This window comes from Ctenopharyngodon idella, chromosome 8 (genome assembly GCF_019924925.1).
Source record: "Ctenopharyngodon idella isolate HZGC_01 chromosome 8, HZGC01, whole genome shotgun sequence".
NCBI lineage: Eukaryota > Metazoa > Chordata > Actinopteri > Cypriniformes > Xenocyprididae > Ctenopharyngodon > Ctenopharyngodon idella.
The window spans coordinates 21,779,944-21,799,808 of NC_067227.1; the positions used below are offsets into that span (position 1 = coordinate 21,779,944).

Sequence of the window (19,865 nt, forward strand, 5' to 3'; positions counted from 1 at the left end):
TCTCCCTTACAGTACTCAAGTAGACCTAAATGTACTTTGTTACTGTCCACCTCTGACTAAGGCTTCATTTATTTACTTAAATATTGTAAGAAATTAAAATAACTGTTTTCTATTTATAAATTTGAAAATGTAGCCTAATTTGTTCCTGAGATGGCAAAGCTGAATTTTCAGCATCATTACTCGTCTTGTCACATGATCCTTCAGTACTCATTCTAATATACTAATTTGCTGCTCAAGAAACATTTCTTATTATTATCAATGTTGAAAACAGTTGTGCTGCTTATACAATAATCAAAATCACAATAATCACTCAAAAATAGTCAGAATACATTACCTAAAATGTGTTCTAATCTAGATTACGTTACTAACTACAATTTTCGTCATGTTCTTTGTAATCAGTAACATACTACAATTTGCAAGTAAACCTGCCCAGCACTTATATAATTCAAAATAACAATAACAACCTGGTAGTAATTAAACAAAACACTAAAGTAAATGTTACTTTATGTACATTGTTATATTTAGTACTAAAAAATACACTAAACAATACACTAATGTAACAAATGTTGAATAGCTATAATACATTAAATATATATATATATATATATAGCATTATATTAAACTTTAATTTAAACAATAATTTAAGATTATTTAAAACATTTTAACATGTTAAAGATAAAGACAAAATAGTAACATAAAGGAAAGGAATGACCAATAAGAAGTGAATACTGATAAGAGTGATTTCATATGTAATAAGGGATCCAATAAATAGACATTATAAATGACGATGTACTCAAAAAAAAAAAAAAAAAAAAAACACAAAAAATAAGCACATACATTGCATTTTTTAATACTGACCATACAATTTTTATTGAAAATGGCATGGCAAAGTCAAAGGCCAGTTCAGTAAACCAACAAACAAATGTAAAAGCAGCAGAAGGCACTTATTCAACTGCCAACTCTCTTTGGTGTGTTTGTGTTTCACATTGGAACCGTCAATCTTTAACCTCATACAATTTTTGCACCTGTTTTCTAATTAACTAACAAACACAGTCATTGAAACGAAGTATTAATTTCTTCTAAAACAGAATAAATAGGCATTGCAGGACAGTTGGGAACTTGGAGAGGAGGGGGGTTGCCATCCTTTAATGGTCTTAGCAATGGTGTGGAGTGCACACTGTGAGTAAGTCTGCAATGAAATCACTTTCAAGCTTCACATTGTCTCACAGTCTACGGGGGACCAGGAGGAAAAGATGTAATTTAATGACATGCAAAGTCAATGTTCTTTTTGTTGTTAAAAATTTTAAAGGTTTTTTGGCATATATTTGTGTTCTGAGTAAAAACTTTTAAAAATAGTAATTCTAAAACTTTATTTCCAGAATGCAGGATTTTAAATCCTAGATTTTCCATGGGGTTTTTTTTCAGTGTGGACTTTTGGGTCCCACTACACAACTTTTAAAAAATGTGATAATTTATAAATCTTTTCTCCAATTTGTGTAATTAGGGTTTATTGATCTGTTGCTGTTTTTTTTCCCCAGTCCTATACAATTACTTTTCTAGGGACATTTTACTTTTCCATCAATTGCTCTGAATGAAAACTGAATGAAAGATAATTATAGATGGGCTGGACAATGTATGAATATACTGTTGATAGATTGTGACTGATAGATGGGAATATGGCATGAATCAATGAATTCACAGGTTAGGTTTTGTTTGCATTAGATGCATCACAGTGATGTAAGAAATGTAAGCACCTTAATTGTAGTTATCCATCTGTTCCTCAACTGAAACAACAGATGGCTTTCCACCCCACTGCACCACAAAATACTGCAACTGTACGTACCTTAAATTTGTTTGACAAAATAAAAGAATCCAGTAGGAAAAAAAACTGAAATAGTATAAAGCTGATTGTCTTTTTTAATTGTAGTGCAGTTTTATCACACAATATTTCATGATTTTTATCCCAACTGAAATAGATATATTTTTCTGATCAATTTCATAACTTGAATTTCAGCAACTTGATTCCCGGATTAAAAAAAAAAAAAAAAAAAAAAAATGCTGACAGATTCTGTTCAGGTCTGCAGCAATTCTGAGATGATGTTGAATTTGATTATTATAAGCAACATTTTTGGATAAACAAACTGAAAAAGGAAAATATGTTTCAATTTCCCTAGTATTGCACTCTGGGTCTATGGCTCGCATTTGATGGGGGCAACAGAACAGATGATAGGTGATGAACATGATTGTTTCCTAGTCTCCATCCGACAATAAAACAAACCTCTCCAGTCATTTATTTTGGCTTCTGCTGTATCTTTTTGCATTATTTTAAAGCTATTTAGCGGGCTTCCATCTCCAACACAAACATCATTTATCGTTACGAAGCCTGTTTCTAGAAACAGCTTCAAAATGGCATGACATTTCTGTTTCCCCCAGAACTCCTCCACTATGAAACATCATAGGATATATCCATTTTAATTTTAAAGGACATCAGTCCTTTCCTTACTCAGTGGGATAACAGATCTGAGGTGAGTTGGGTCCAGCCTAAGTGATGTTTTGGTTTCTCTCACGTTCAGGAGAGAGAAGGGGTGGTGTTGTTCCTCTAAGAAGGCTTTTTTGGACCCTTACAGTTTTGTGGTTGAAGATCAGTGACCTCCTCCACTTCGATTCTCTCCGTAGACCCAGTCCAGTGCGATGAACGTCAAGCTCATGCTCATAAAGATGAAGCCTAGAGCAGTGAAGCAGGCAGCCTGAAACACAGTAGCAGGACGAGATACTTTTGATGACTAAGAACAACTGACTCTTAGTCGATTGTAATGTGTACATTAAATCTAATTCTCTTGTGATTTATTTGTACACCACATTGAAAGTTTGAGACTTGCCTGAATTTTTGGTCTTGAGTTCATTGGCTCGGTGGAAACAATTCGGATGTAAAATAGACCTGGGAGGATGAAGATCAAGCTTGGAGCAGAGGTTGCACCTATGAAATAAACAAAAAATAAATGAAACTTCTACAAGAAATGTAAGCTGCAATAATGTTCTTTTTCTGCATCGCACTGGTATTTTTCTCAAGGTGCACATCTACAATTTTTTTATTTACTCACCGATGATGCCGAAAATGTCACGAATGTTGGGCACAAAAATGACGAGCAGATTGACAACAAATAGGAGACACAATGCAATAGAGATGTGACGCACCCAATGAAAGGGCTTATCAGGGAACAGAAGTTGAAGGAGGGCTCTGCGAATCTGAAAAAAGAATACGACAAAGAAATCAAAGTAATTAACACATCCCTGCATTAAAAATTCTCAACCAAGGGATATTCCACCCAAAAAATGAACATTATCTCATCATTTACTCACCCTCATTCCATCCCAGATGTATACGACTTTCTTTCTTCTACTGAACGGAAACAAAGATTTTTAGAAAAATCAATCTCTGAGAGTCCATATAATGCAAGTGTATGGGACCCCCAAAGTTGACGCTTCAAAAACCACACAAAGTGAACATGACAGTAATCTATAAGACCCCAGTTGATGAATCAATGTCTTCTGAAGTGAAACCATAGTTGTGTGTAAGAAAAATACTAATACTTTAACATTTTTAAACTATAAACCAGTGCTTCCGGCCAACTGTCAACTCTCACGTGACTTTCTCCCATTCATTCTTAATTACACCCCACCAAACCCACTGCAAGCTTTAGGGGATCTATAATATTTGCACTGTTTAATTTTTGAAATATCGATTTTCTCATCAAATTTTTTGAGGAGGCACTGCCTCCCTTGCCTCCTTGGAGGAAACGCCTACCATACATTTGCATTACATGAACTCAGAGAGATGGATTAATTTTCTAAAACTCTTTGTTTCTGTTCAACTGAAGAAAGAAAGTCATATACATCTGAGACAGCATGAGGGTAAATGATGATAATATTTTCATTTTTGGATAGAGTATCCCTTTAACATTTGACAGTATGTTACAGGATAGTTTTATCTTAGTAATATAAAAGCAGGAAAGCTATTCAGATATCACCATATAACCACTGTCAATGAAGGGTCTCATTACCGGGAAGAGCACAACGGGAACAGTCAGAGTCACGGCCACCAGCACGGCCAGACGCACACACAGGATAAGCGTGTCCAGAGGATCCACCTTACTGTAGGTGTGTAGAAGTTCTGCCTCCGTGTTTACTGAGAGAGATTAATATATATATATTGAGATTAACTACTATTTCCAGACTGTGCTTAAATTACACACACACATGAACAGATATAAGTTCTATTATACAAGCTAAACCACAAATTGATTATTTTGGAACAAGTATGGCAAAAAAAAAATGACGGTCTATCCTGTAATTAGACAGCATCATTGATGCCTTGCCTCTATAGAGTGAAATGGTACTAATAGGCACTTTTAAAGTACTAATATGTACCATTTAGGGGTAAGTAAGGTACAAAGATGTACCTTTTCACTTTTGTACCTTAGGGTACTGCCCCAGTGACAGCACCATACCTTTTTTTCTGAGAGGGTAAAGTCATGTTGTTACAACACAATAATTTCCGATGATTACATTTCCTTTTCTTTTAATAAAGGAAATGAGTGTCTTTGTGGTAGTATTATATAGATAGCAACTGAAAGGGTACATTAGGGTAAATTTTATGGCTGACATGCAGCATTGAACATAATTTTTTTTATTTCAAAATCCAAAGTGCTTACAATAAAAGGTGAGGTAGCCAAAGATGGCAGTGAGCAGATACATGACAAACATCCCCAGGATGGACACGTTGGCAATGGCCTGCATGCGTCTCTTTGTGGGACTAAAAGTGTCAAAACAACAATAATAAAGGAGATTTACTTTTGACTTATGTTTTTCTTCTTGCAACAAAGAAATACAGACATATTATAATTCATATGTATGTATGTATTGTGTATATTTATAAAAACAGCATTTATTTGAAATAGAAATCTTTTGTAACATTATAAATGTCTTTACTGTCACATTTGATCAATTGAATGCATCCCTGCTGAGTACTACTTTCTTAAAAAAAAAATTAAACGTTAGTGTATATTACTACTGATACATAAGTGTCTCTCAAAAGAAATAAAAACTGTTTTGTTTTCAATAGTCACCACCATAATTATTAGTGGTCATAAATATTTTCACAGAGAGCATGTACGTTCTTAACATACTTGCGCAGCTCGGTGTAGATCGGCAGCACCTCAGGGTGGCATACAAAAGCGAAGGCCAAGATGGGAACTGTGTAGGCTGTCTGCAAGACAAACAGAGTAAATGAAATTACACAAAGCTGTGTTTGATCTCATGTAGTGAAGCAGTACCACACCTATGCCATCATACTGAAAGCAGTAGTTGCTTGGTAACAGTATTTCTATCTACGTACTGAGCATTTCCTGTCTGTTAAGAGCTATAATGACGATAGCTTGCCCACCTGGGCTGCAGATCATAAAGGCTAAAAAAATAATACTCAGAAACAAATTTCCTGAATAGATTCTTGCAATGATGAAGACCGTTCCTAACCTGCTGATTGATGGTGAAGTATTTAGCTTCACATTCACCATCAATAGATATGTTTTCAGCAGTGTGGTTGGTGAAACCATCGAAAGGACAAGGGATATTGAACTTCTTATAGATGACCTAGGAAACACAAACATAAAAAAGTTAAAAAATAATTGAAAAGACAGAGTTAAACCAGTGAGGTTTTGAGTGATCTTTTGATCTTTTCTCAAAAAGACCACACACAGACCGCAGCATTAAGTCATCAACACTTACTGAGATCAGGAAGAAAACCATACATGTCAGAGAGAAGCCACTGGTGTAGCCCAGGTACCCTGCAATAAGCAACAGACATTATTCCACAAAATGTCAAATATATTATCGCCCAGCTCTAATCTGCTAAATGCGACTATAAGGCTTGAAGATATGAGGATGGGCTGCACAATTTATCGCACAATATAAAAACATAACAATGAAATCACGCTTAAATGCGATTCTTAGTGGGATTATGAAATCGCAAAGGGTGCAATTATTTTTTATGTGTAGCTTGTCAATGAATATTAACATCTTGTCCAACAAAAAACAACATTTGATAACATGTTTTTACTCCAAACTCACTTCATAACGACAGTTGAGCATCCTTCTGTGAAATGATGTGGCTTCTTACACAGAATAGGAAGTCCTGTGTTTATTAGTCATGTCTAATCAATCAAAGCGTTTCAATCTTATGTTTATTCAGCTACAGTGATAATCTTCTTCAGCAGCAGGGCATATTTGGAGTTTCTGAGCAAGAGCGCCCTCTGGCTTTTAGATGGAGAAGCATTTATTACTGATCACAGAGCCGCACAGCTCTGACAAGCTGCGCATAAAATAATCACAGCCTTTGCCAAATAGCATGCGGTTTAATCGTGCAGCCCTAGCAATGTGTATTGTAAAAAGTGCTATACAAATAAAATGGACTTGACTTGATTCCAGCACCAGTTCACCATTTCACAGTGCTTTGTTTCAATTTGTTTTGAGTTACAAATCAGTACTCTCAACAAAAATTAAATCTGTAGATTTCAAAACAAATTATACCTAAACCAGATGTTCTTTAGAACATCATAATATCATTCTGGATTGTACTGCAGGACTCTACAGAAAAAGCCATGGACCCTTTCAAATGTGTGTGTGAGTAAAGCAGATTGTGTTTTACAAGTCAGAGGAGGACAGTATTAAAAAAAAAACTGGTCATGGGACAAGCAGAGGATGGATACACAACCAGTACAAAGCAGAATGGCTTACCAAGCTGTTTCATCAGGGCAAGTGGCAAGATGACACAAATGGACACAATGACAATTAGATAGTTGCCATTCAGGAACCACTCACTTAAAGCAAAAAAAGAGACAGAGAGAGAATACAGGAGGTGAAAAAGCAGCCTACTCACCTACTGGAAGGAATGTAGCAAATGTTTATGGAGGATTTGGAACGCTCTGAGGTTGGAATGCATCAGTAGTTACCTTGGATGACCCAAACATTTGATCTAATTCCTGGCTAGATTAAATTAGACTCATTAGGAAAACACGTGGAGAAACATATGATTGTGTTTCTCACCCACTGCTATGATGAAGGCCAAGGAAAGCCTGAATAACCAGAGGTAATTCATACTTCACAATGAAGAGGTAGCTAGACATAGCTGAAAGAAAGAGAGAGGGATACATCAGACACAGTTTGGTTGTACTGACACCCATCTAAATAGCAGATGTACATATTTAATTATAGTTTACACATAGCCATATTTAATGAGTTTTGCACTGCAACATTTTATAGAAGATGTGTCAGAAATAAATAAACAAGGATCCATGTTGCCAAGTTTAGAGAGCCAAAAGCATCACAAATGTATTACAATACTGCTGGCAGGACAAAACATTTGTTACTGGTCTTAGAGGGAACATTATGTAACATAGTGCCGCTAACATTCTTTGCGCAATATCTGCTCCTAAATCACATTACTGTATTTTTAAAGGCTTTATAATACTTTAAAAGCCTTTATAAATATAAATTTTCATGGTTTTTATTTAATCCTACTAACATAACAAATTATAGAGAGATACTGTTTCAATATAATGGATTATAATAAATTATAATCAGTATAACTGGACCTGTTTAGAGTGTTCAAGGAGAGAGTCAGAGAAAACAATTTAGAAATGAGATCAGAACCAAGCCAAAGCTCCAACTTACCACCGATGTTGTGTAATGTTATGACGAGAGCTGCCAGTATTTTTCCCGGGTGTCCAAAAGCTCGTTTACCCAGTTGTTCATAAGCGCGAATACCTGTACAGACAATATTACTGGTTAGTGATTTATGATTCAGCCTGATGAACTAACTCAAATCTCATATGTAGCGGGGTCCAAAAGTCTGACACCACATTGAAAATATCACAGTTAAAATCTAATTACAACCTGGAAATAATCAAAAAGCTTTAGACTGAAAGTTTTCATTTACTCAACTATTCATCATTGTCATTAAATTAAAAAGGGTGATGCAAAAAATACTGAGACATTCTGAAATTCAAATTAAATTAAATACTGTATTCAATTAGAAAATAATGCAAAATAGATGTAGTATTGGTCCCAGAGCAATTGTAAAACGTCTCTTTTTATAAGAGAAGCATTTTAAAGGATTAGTTCACCCAAAAATGAAAATAATGTCATTTATTACTCACCCTCATGTCGTTCTACATCCGTAAGACATTCGTTCATCTTCGGAACACAAATTAAGATATTGTTGATGAAATCCGATGGCTCAGTGAGGCCTCTATTGAGAGCAAAGCCACTGAAACTCTCAAGATCCACAAAGGTACTAAAAACATATTTGAAACAGTTCAAGTGACTACAGTGGTTCTACCTTAATATTATAAAGTGATGAGAATACGTTTTGTGTCTCAAAAAAACAAAATAACGACTTTTCAACAATATCTAGTGATGGGCCGATTTCAAAACACTGCTTCATGAAGCTTCTGAGCTTTATGAATCTTTTGTTTCGAATTAGTGATTCGGATCTCCTATCGAAACGGCTAAACTGCTGAAATCACGTGACTTTGGTGCTCCGATCCACTGATTCGATTCGTAAAGCTCTGAAGCATTGTTGTGAAATCGGCCCATATAGATATTGTTGAAAAGTCATTATTTTGTTTTTTTGGTGCACAAATAGTATTCTTGTCACTTTATAATATTAAGATAGAACCACTGAACTCACATGAACTGTTTCAAATATGTTTTAGTAACTTATGGATCTTGAGAGTTTCAATGGCTTTGCTCTCAATAGAGGCCTCACTGAGCCTTCGGATTTCATCAACAATATCTTAATTTGTGTTCCGAAGATGAACAAAGGTCTTACGGCTGTAGAAGGACATGAGGGTGAGTAATAAATGACATTATTTTCATTTTTGGGTGAACTAACCCTTTAAATCATATTAACATGAACACAAAATCTCCTAAATTGGTCGTACCCACAACACCTGCGCTCCTCAGCAATAGATGGACAGAGTATGATGACAAAACAGCAATGCAGGTCAACAAGACCCTGTTAAAAACAAGCAGAAAACACAAAACATAAACAAGTAAATGAACAAAATGTCTGTTACATCAAGATATGAGACAAGAATGTGAATGAAGATTTGTCTCTACATAGTAGAAGATATGCATTGAAAATGAGGCAAGTAAACAATCAAAGAATTATATGTTTATTACATCATGAGTTATTGATCATTCAAATGGTTAGAAATGTCATACAACATTTTCAAGAAAAAGTATATACTCTGCAGATTTCCGGGGCTTTTATGTTGTGCTTAGTTGTGAAACTGAGGGATTTGAGGTGCATTCTTGAATACTCACAGAAAGAGGATGATACCAGTGTTGGACATGGCGTAGGACAGTCCCAAAATCCCACTACCCATGATAGCATTGCTAAGGTTGAAGACAGACATTCCAAATGACGTCTTTCCTTCAAACTAGCAGAAAAAAGACAATAAGCACAACCACAGATACCCTGGAAATAACTTATGACTGGATGCTTTATTAATATGAGCGAGATGGGATGACACTTTGATTTCTGCACTCACATCTGTAAACTGAGGGGGTTTTCCTCCATCACTCTTGTGTGGCAAAAACTCCTCTCGTTCAGGTGACTCTCTAAAACAAATAGACAAATGTAACCCTTTTACCTTACAAGATGGCCACTAAAATAACAACCCAGGCCCAGTTTCTCTTGCCAGTTTAAAATACGTCAAGAATGATTTAATTTGATATATAGTACACAGCTGATTTGTTCAACCTGTATGGAATGCATTAATGTGCCCATAAATCCAAGATTATTTCTGTGTGCTAATGAGGTGAAGGCTATGCTGCTAAATTTCACACTTCCTGGAAAAAAATAATTCAGTGATGTTGCAATGCTCACATTTTCCATTTAGGTTCATTTTAAGTTCACCCAAATATTCACTTAAAATAAATGTAACTGCTTATGACTGTGGTGTTGTTCTGGAGATGCAGATGGTGAAGCAACTGACTAGTGTGTTTGCTTCGCTTTTAGCATGCATCTGCGAGGCAACAGAAAATAGATACGCAGTGACAGATTTAGCGACACAGGAAGTGTATCATTTTAAAGCAAAATCACTACTAATAAATGACACACACCCTTCCTCAAGATGTTGAAAGTCTTGGCGGTGACCGTTTGTCAGTTTCTGAAGCTCCATGATGTATATTTTCTTTCTTTTTCTCTTTTGAGCAGCGAAGGTTGTGAAGTGAGGAGTGAAGGGTTTTCTCTAAAGTAGATCTGCAAGAAAAAAAGAAGACAATAAATCAACATAATGAAAGCAGTTTGACTAAAATACTACAAAAGAATACCTTATATTGTGAGGCATCTGAAGCAGCATATATACAATATATCACTGTGTTTTTACAGTTTAACTGTTTAGAGGCAGCATAAATCCATTTACAAAGAAATTACAATTGCAGAAATAATGTTATAACATTAATATTTCAAATATGAAATGATCAATAAGTTTTTGAAAGGTTCTTTCATTTTTGAAAGTAAGGCTTCTTAGGCTCACCAAGACTGCATTTATTTTATCAAAAATATTGTGAAATGTTATTACAATGTAAAATAGCTATTTCATATTTGAAAATATTTTAAAATGTAATTTATTCCTGTGATGGCAGCACTGAATTTTCAGCAGCCATTATTCCAGTATATATTCTGTTAAGATAACAACAAAGAATGTTGCATTATTTACACAGAACCAAAGCATACAATCAAAACAGTCTCTTAGCTGGTCGTATATTGCGCAATATTTGTACTATACTATACATAAACGTTGAAGCAATCCCAGAGCTACTTTAGAGCAGCCACCTGAAGAAACTTAAATGCTTTCTTTGACCCTTTTTTCATATCCTTTCTGTTTAGACTTTTAATCCATAATTTTCCTGAAAGTTATCCGATGATAAACCGTGAGAGCTGTCAAGATGTAGCTGAGTATCCAGGAAACATGGTCCATGTGTCCATTTCTCACCACATGTATTGTGATTGGCTCTAGTGGGACTCATGTTTCAAGAAGAAAAAAAACAACAAAAAAAACAAGAGAACACAAGAGTGCCACGAAATCTGTAATTCTGGGTTTATTTTGGATTCTTGCTTTTAAATGATCATTTATAAAGAAACAGCTTCTGAGAGAGCACATTTTTTAAGAACTTACGTGAGGAGCATGTCAAACACCACACTTCTAGGCTAATTTTGCTTGGTACAACATGCCGTTCTCTATGTGTGTAAATTCATTGATGAATGAAGAGCTCTGGAATTAATGTTTGACTTAAAATCCTTGTGTGCTCTTTTTAGTCATTACGTAACTCTACAGCCATTGTGTACACCATAATAGTGATTGAAACCCTAGAAGATTTAGTAGTATACTTGTTGTTTTTGTGTTACTATGACACTCATCCCCAAAGGGGACACACATCCAGTCTTTACTGACTGACAAGAGTGGACGAAACTGCCTCTGGAGAGACGCTACCATTGGCATTCTGTCTTTTAGCATCTGTTAGGAATCAGTGTTATTTTACTATCATTGATTTTTTTATTTTTTTTTTTATTTTCCTTTATCATTTTAGAGATTAATTTTATTTGAGTTTTAGTTTTAGTTATTTTAGTACATCAAGTTAAACTAATGAAAAAGAGAAATGTTGCTTTTTTTCTATGGTTTTAGTTTTAGTTAACTATAATAACCCGAATGTGCGTATGGGGGTGTGTATTGGTTCTAGTGTGCACAGTATTGATTGAAAAGTACATCTGCACTTCTTTATTATGACTGACATCAGTCAGGCCATCACTAATATGTTATACATTAACCCAGTAGCGGCTTGCAAACTACTGACGGTTCAGATGTTGAAATCAGTGGGATCTATTCCATATGGCAGGAATAATGGTCGCATACTCACAAACAGCATATGACTTAAACAGCTCTACTAAGAATGTTTCTTGCCGCGTGTATGCGAATTCTCTCACAGTGTCTCAAACACGTAAGAAAGTGTAAATGGGGAAAAAAAAAAAACTCTCACCAATGCCAAGGTGAATCTGTCAGAAAAATGTAAACAAATATGAGATCAGTGTGTTTATAAGACACTGTGAAATGCTGTGGGAAGAAGCAACAAGGCGAATTGCTGTTGGATATGAAATTCACAGTCACATTCAGCCCACAAGTTTGAATACGTGGCTCAAGCTTCGGAGGTTTGGATGTTTTCCAGCAGCCCCTGCCAGCTGTAGTTCCCGAACTGCTTTCCAAACCTTGTACCAAAAAACTTGATAAGATTTGTTGTAATAATTACATACAGCCAGCACATGGTGATTCACACCTTGGTCTTTCCTCACACACAGCAAAGAAATCTCACAACAGAAGTATATAAATATATATGAGTATATACATAAGAAGTATATATTATAAAAAGAAAGGTGCTGAAGTTTAAAAATATAATATTCTACTATGTGAAACTCTACTATGTGAGTAACTGAGATTTTAGGGAATGTTATGAATATTAGAAAAGCTAAATATGACTACATCATTCAAGGTGTCTGGGACAAAATTAAATACTACTAAATTATATCTCTGAAAATTGTTTAACCAAGGCAATTAGCATAGCTACACAGCTGACAGAATATAAAAGTGACACAACTCTTCTAAAAGACTGTGACTCTTATTAGCCTCATCTCACTAATGAATTGTCACTATATAGTTTCCAAGATTTAGCATTCAGTTGCCAGCCTGAGATGTTGACCTTTTGTACTGTGGTCTGGCAAAATTCCACACGGTATGGTAAAAGTCATTAAAGTGTCTGACCAATCAGGCTGAATAGTAATTCTGTTATAAGTATCTGAAGGCTGGAGTGGAGAATTGCTCAATCTGTAATATTGATGTATGCCTGCAGGCACACAATTAAACAATAGTTAAGATTTTGTGGAAGCATCGTTTCTCATCATTATTTCTTGCTTAAACTCACTGCTAAAAGACTTACAGATTTTTTAATGTATACTAGTCGTTTATTAAATAAAGAGTAAATTGTACAGTACTGAATAACTTTAACAGAAGTATAAAAGCCTGAGCACTTGTATTTAATAGCATTAACAATCTATCTGTAATCCAAATCTTGACAATTTTATATAATGATAAATTATGTACAACGTAAATGTATACAATTAAAGTACATCATATCAGTGTTGTTATTGTTATTAAAACTATTAAAAAACATTTTTTTTTTAATTGAAATAAAGCTGAAATAGAATATTAGATGTAAAACTTAAATGGAAATTACTTATTGTTGCATTAAGTATTAATATATAAAAATAAATTAAAGGTAAATAGAAATATTAAAAAAAAACTAATATAAATGTTAAAAGCACATAATACAATTACTAAATCTTAAATTAAAATTAAAATGAAAACTGAAAATATAAAAATATAAGCATTAATAAATATAGACTATAAATAATACTAAAATAAAACATGCAGTATTCATAATACAGCATTGGTGACATCTTGATCTTCTGAGATTCTATATAAAACAACACTTTAATGTTCAATTAGTTAACATTGGTTAATACATTATGAACTAAAAATGGACAACACTTTTTACAGCATTTATTAATCTAGGTAATGTTATGTATTATAGCCTATGTAAACTATTAACATATTATTAGAACCTGCTTAATAGAACCATATTGTAAAGTGTTAACAATAGCACAAACCAGTTTAACTAAAGAGAACATTAAAAGCAACATGTCGTCACATTGCTGGCGGCACGAGTCATGGAGTTATATGTAAACTATAGGTTGAAACCAACTGGACAACATTCCAGAGGGGAAACGTTCGTTAACTTGTTCTTTACTCCTAAAACAGTACACAACTGATCACTTCTCAAAGGTTGAAACAATCAGACATGGAACTGATTCTAACTTGCATATTTCTAGAGAGAAAAGTCTTAATAAATGAACACCAAAAACCTTTTCATGGAAAAATCCCCTATAAATTATATCTGTCAGCCGCAAAACATCACATAATGTATTTGCCAAGAATTTCAGCCTGAAGACAGCTTGCCTACAGACAAGAGGAGAAAAAGAACCTCTCTGCGACAAGACCACCTCGCACGTACCAAGCACCACTCCCAATACCTGCCTGATCGAGTGTAAAATACTAGTATGACCAGATTGGCTGTTACCTGGGGCAGCTTTCCTCGATGCAGCACTAGATGACTGTTTATAATCCTTCCTTCCTTTTTAAATGCTAAATGTTGGCCCAGACAACCATTCCGCTTAACTGTCAGGGAGTCACTGAGTTATTTGTTTAAACTTCTTAGCACTCAGTTAAAACATGCAGGGTGGGTAGTAGGGACATTGAGGGGCCAGGAGAAAGAAAAAGAAAGAGAAAGAGGTGGGGGAGGGTGGCAAAGAGAGGAGGGTGAGGTGCGCTGTGACATTGAATAACTTTTTACCCTTTACCCCTATGAATTGTAAACTAAAACACACTGGTTCTCAACTTGCAGACTGCAGGGGAAAACAAAAAACAGCATTTAACCATATAATCATGCTCAAATAGTTTAGTCAAATATGATTATCATCTTGATTCATCCAAAGCAATATTTTGGTGAAAATTCAACTGTCACTTAGTAGAAGCTTAGCAAATTAGGCAGATGCCTACATGGCTGGTGTACATGACGGGTTGTGCGACATATACCCTCATCCTCGGAAACCATGGTAAAAGAACTATAAGGTAAAAGAAAATACTATGCATACTAAAATGCAATTTTAGTTTAGTCTAATTTTAATTAGTAGTGAATTAAAATTTCCAAAAACCACCAGAACAATGTTATTTTAACCAGTGTAACAGCCCGTGTCATTCAATGACGTCCTCGATCTTACTTCCATAGAAACCGTGGAAACACTAAAGATGCTTTAATATAGTGTGTTTTATCAGACATCTGAGCAACTGTTTTATACATTTATCGACAGAAAACTAATCATTGTAATATAGCTCAACACGATTAGCCTGACTGTTTCAGTCTCTTGTTTTCTTGATTTACCGTAACATGTTACTTTAATCATAACATTAATCGTATAATATGCATAAACAAAACGAAAGGGCCAGCAGCGACCGACTGCAAACCAGCAACGTAAAAGCCCCACCCTGCTTCATCCACAGTAACATTAATAAAACTTTATTAGCTCACCCATGAGCATGATTTATGCGTCGGATTGCTTTCCATCGGCTGTGGAGGTGAAAATGACAACTCCCATGATTCCACGCTCATTCATGGCGTCATCAAGCTACGCCTTTGTTGTTGTTTTGAATAAGTGACCTCAAGCAGTGAAGATTACATACTGTGCCTTTAAATAAATGTGCTTTGTAAAGTGAAATGTTGGTCATCGAAACATCAACATTTAATTTAGAAACTATAATTGTAATAATTTTGAATATTGTTTGGCATATGCAGTTCATGATACAATGAAAAATTTATATTTAAAATAAATGCTGTTCTTTTGAATTAAGCAGCACAACTGTTTTCAACATTGATAATAATAAGAAATGTTTCTTGAGCACCAAATCACCATATTAGAATGATTTCTGAAAAATCATGTGACACAAGGATCAGCTTTGCCATCACATAAACTGCATTTTAAAATATAATCAAATAGCTATTTTAAATTTGAATACAATTTCACAATATTATTGTTTTTATTGTATTTTTCATCAAATAAATGCAGCCTTGGTCAGTGTGTAAGAGACTTCTTTATAAAAATAAAAAAAAAATTAAAAAAAACTTTCTGATCCCAACTTTTTGAACGGTAGTGAATTTTATTTGAAAGCACTTAACTAAAACTGTGACCAAATACCTTTGAATCGCATTTAATAATGTTGCAACAATAGTTTATGGACAAGATTTGGCAGGTTAGTATTTCCCAACCTCTATACTATCTTCAGCCACTTACCATCAGAGCTAAATAGCCATCTCTCCACCCATTCCACTCGCATTCCTTCATCCATTTCCTGTCGTTCCACTCTCATTCTCTATAGACTCTCTCCCTATGTCAACATCTCACACTATTGCTATTTATTTTAAGGCCTTGGCTAGAGGTGTATTACAGTGTTTAAATGCTCTTTTTATGGCAGACACATAAGTGTACTTGCCCATACTTGAATTTCTAGAATATTCCCATGAGATAATATGATCCCTTCAGCTCAGAGGCCGCATACATTTGTGTGCCAAAATTCAGGCTCGATTGAACTTGTAGTAACTTTTACTAATATAATAGCACTAACATGTTTTCCACATCAGTATGAATTTACTTTTAAACCCCAAAGTCTCAAACAGTGGAAGTCAAAGTAAAAGGCCAGGTCTGGTCATTGTTGTAGACCACACAATGCACTCGCTGATCTCTCTGCATGCTCATTTCCACTCCCGTGGCCATGTACATTCAATATGTCCAGGACATCCGTTTAAAAGAGCTACGGAAACCACTTGAGGTTTATCAATTGTGTGGGTCACAACTTCAGTGTCTACACTGTGCCTTAAAAACCCCTCAAAAAAAAAAAAATACACATTCCTTTTCATTTTTCATCTGATAATGATTTCCTCTACTTTTCCTTTCAGATAACAGTGGTATGCTATATTGTGGGATTATTCATACTATAAAGTAAGCCAAAGAACTTTATGAGCTTCAAAGATTACAATACAACAGGAAGTGCTTCACCTGAAGTCAACAGCTAAAATTGCTAAACAAAATGGCATTAAGTCACGCTCTCAGGAGCACAAACTCCACAAAATTAAATTGTTGTTCTTTCTGCTTAAATTTCACAAAAAAAGAAAGAAAATAATAATAATAATAAGAAGAGTTTTAGCATTAAATAACATTTAAGTTAAAGTCAACATATTAAAATACTTTCTCTACATGCAGAAACTATAAAAAAGCCATATAAAGACTGAAAAGGGTAACCACTGGTGTGCTATCAATACATTGCTCTGTTTGAGCACCCTGACCAACCCAACATATCAACATTAGCACAACCAATGGCATGAGTTTACGATGGGACTATCTGCTTGGCTGGCCAATGGCAGATAAGGAAAGTACACAGTGAAACTTGTTGTTGCTTATAAAATCAAATAATTTCAGAGTATGTGCTGAATTTGCTGAGGAATACACTTCTCAAACACTGATAAATACTTTAGGTAGGCAGTTGTACAGTATAAAAACATACTACAAGCATACTACATCTGAAATGTCACCATTGTCCTTTGACTGCTACATACTAATAATAACAACCACAAAAATAATGCACTTGGGAGTTAACAAGTATAATTTAACCATGACAAACAAGGTTCTTGTTATCTGTAACAACTGCACCTGAAAAGAGTGGCTTACAGTTACAGTTCCCCAGTCCCAGCAGGTGAACATCCAGGTATTGTATACATATACTATTTCCTGAATACTATTTGGAAAACCTAGTCATTTGACATGACTATACTGCTTTTCCCATACTATATAGTAGGAAAGCAAAGCGTATTCTGATGAATGATGCTAATGGCAAAAAAAATTACACATTTCTGATCTTCCATTTAACTTTGTAGCAGAGTTTTAGAAAAATCTTTCTTTGAAAAGTATGCAATAATCCCCCAGGCTAGTGAATAACCAAACTGATGTTACAAAGTTTCATTGAGAATTGATGTCTCTTTCCCCAAATACATGACCTAGTTGCTCTTGAAATGCCTTCACTAAATCAATCATTTTAACATACTTCTCAATGCATTGGGGTGTACCCTTACACATTGCGCAACAATTTTTGGATGTTTGGCTATTTTGAGGACTTCATAGTCCCAATTTAGTCTGAGAAGACTTAATATATCCACGAACTACAGTATATAATCACTTTTACCTAGAAATGTATAGAAGAATTTGTGGAACATATTGAAGAACTTAGAAAATGTGAACATACTGCATGACATACTGACATCTAAACTAATGTTTATCAATATTATTTTCTTACATTGTCATGGTAGTTCAGCTTAAAAGAAATATTCCATGCATGTAATCTATTCTAAACAAAAACCTCACAAAGAAAGAGTGACTTTGTTTTTTGCAGATTTGTTGGGTGGGTGCACAATGCTCTCAGTCAACAGAAAACATCTCAAAGACATAGTAAAAGACACATGAACATATGAATTTCCAATCATTTATGTCTAGTCTGTGCAAGTCCAAATCAGCTAGTGGCCTTTTATATCTGGCTCGAGTTAATTCTAGTCCTGCGATCGGATATATGATACCCACATAACGTCATGTACAGTGTGCGTAGAAAAGATTTTCCTTTGCAACTCATATGCTATTATCTTCAGTCATATTTAGCCATATTATTTACCACAAGGGTGACTGAGGTGAAAAACAAATAATAAAACTCTATAACTCAATCAAATCTTTTTATTTGTTATAAAAAAGCACCTTGAAAATCTAATTAATTGCAATCAAAGAGCAAATTGTATGACGGACTAACAGCTTATAGAACACAGTGAAAGCTATAATTATGTTAACAAAACTCTCCTAAGCCATTAAGCCTTTCCTGTCAACTGCAATCTGATTTTTTTAGCCCATGTGCTCAGGCAATACAACAGATACTCAGAAGAAAAAAAGACTCTCTCACCCTTTTAAATGGCAGTTGATGTTTTCTCAAAGGCAGTGCTGGTGAAGCATTCTCTGAGAGCTTTTCTTGGTTGAGGTGTTGCTTTTTATCCCAGTTGTTAAAAGGTTAAAGTAGAGCCCAAAAGAGAAAGAGAGAGAGAGGACAGTGTGCTTTCACTGAAGGGAGTAAGGCAGGAGGCAAGGGTGGGAAGCACATGGAGGAAAAAACCCTGAAAGGGAGGGAGCTTCTCAATGCAGTCTCAAGTTACTTGTGATGTCACGAACAACTAAAGTCACTGTTGAACTCTGTTAATGCAGGCAACAGCATTCCATTCAATGGCTCTTTCACATCTGTTTGTCTCAGTATACGGCACATTGATGGAATGTCATCTCCACAAGAAGCTCCATATTTTGAGCTGGAAAAGACAAAACTTAAAATAAGTACCTTTTATTAAGTGTACAGTTCACCCCAAAATGAAAAATCTGTCATGATTTACTCAAACTCATGCAGTTCCAAATCTGTATGACTTCCTTCCTGGGAACACAGAAGGAAAAGTTTAGCAGAATCTCTGAGGAGAAGGCAAAAAAAAGCACCATAAAAACATCATAAAAGTCAATCTGACTTTTAATAACATTACAACAATATTTAAGATGTTATTCACTGAGACAGTGACTCTCAAATTTGCATTTGCATATGCACATTTTCAAATATGTTGTGTGAATGCATTGCGTCAAATTTGCATGGGTTCTTATGTCACATGACTAATCACCATACATCATGTTTCAATATGTATGCAAATGAAATTTGAGGACTGTGGCCTATGGGCAAGATTTAAAGTGAATAAAATACTTACATTAAGATAGTAGGCACACAAAACTATGATTGGGCTTCAGAATATTTTTAAAGCTTTTTCATCAGAAATAATGTCAAACTTTCTTCATTGTCTTTTGTGTATTTGTTTTTTCTGTTACTGATAAGTGTGACAAAAGTATTACTTGAAGAGGTATTGTAAATCAAATCAAATAGCAGCTTACTTTTTCCTCTTTATGTCAAAAAGATGGACCATGCTGATGGATGGAGACAATTCAGTATGGGTTAAAGGAAATGGATAAAATACTGTAAATTATTATTGTTGTAGCCTAATAAATTTTAATAGCCTGTTGT

The 19,865-nt window shown here is 34.8% G+C and overlaps 1 protein-coding gene across 2 annotated transcripts; it reads right to left on the minus strand.

Moving 5' to 3' along the window:
* Positions 1-838: 838 nt before the first annotated feature.
* slc38a5b (solute carrier family 38 member 5b) lies at positions 839-19,064 on the minus strand. Of its 2 annotated transcripts, none has more exons than XM_051904321.1 (16): positions 18,723-19,064; positions 10,186-10,324; positions 9,612-9,681; positions 9,385-9,500; positions 9,000-9,073; positions 7,729-7,821; positions 7,102-7,183; positions 6,793-6,875; positions 5,785-5,843; positions 5,533-5,649; positions 5,187-5,266; positions 4,713-4,813; positions 4,062-4,186; positions 3,102-3,246; positions 2,880-2,977; positions 839-2,747 (listed from the first exon to the last, which is right to left on the minus strand). In XM_051904321.1, the coding sequence occupies exons 2-16, from the start codon at positions 10,242-10,244 to the stop codon at positions 2,643-2,645; spliced, it is 1,407 nt and encodes a 468-aa protein (XP_051760281.1). In that variant the 5' UTR covers positions 10,245-10,324; positions 18,723-19,064; the 3' UTR covers positions 839-2,642. The 2 variants fall into 2 exon arrangements, with proteins under 2 accessions (XP_051760281.1, XP_051760282.1); XM_051904322.1 differs by lacking the exon at positions 18,723-19,064 and adding an exon at positions 14,254-14,452.
* Positions 19,065-19,865: the final 801 nt, after the last annotated feature.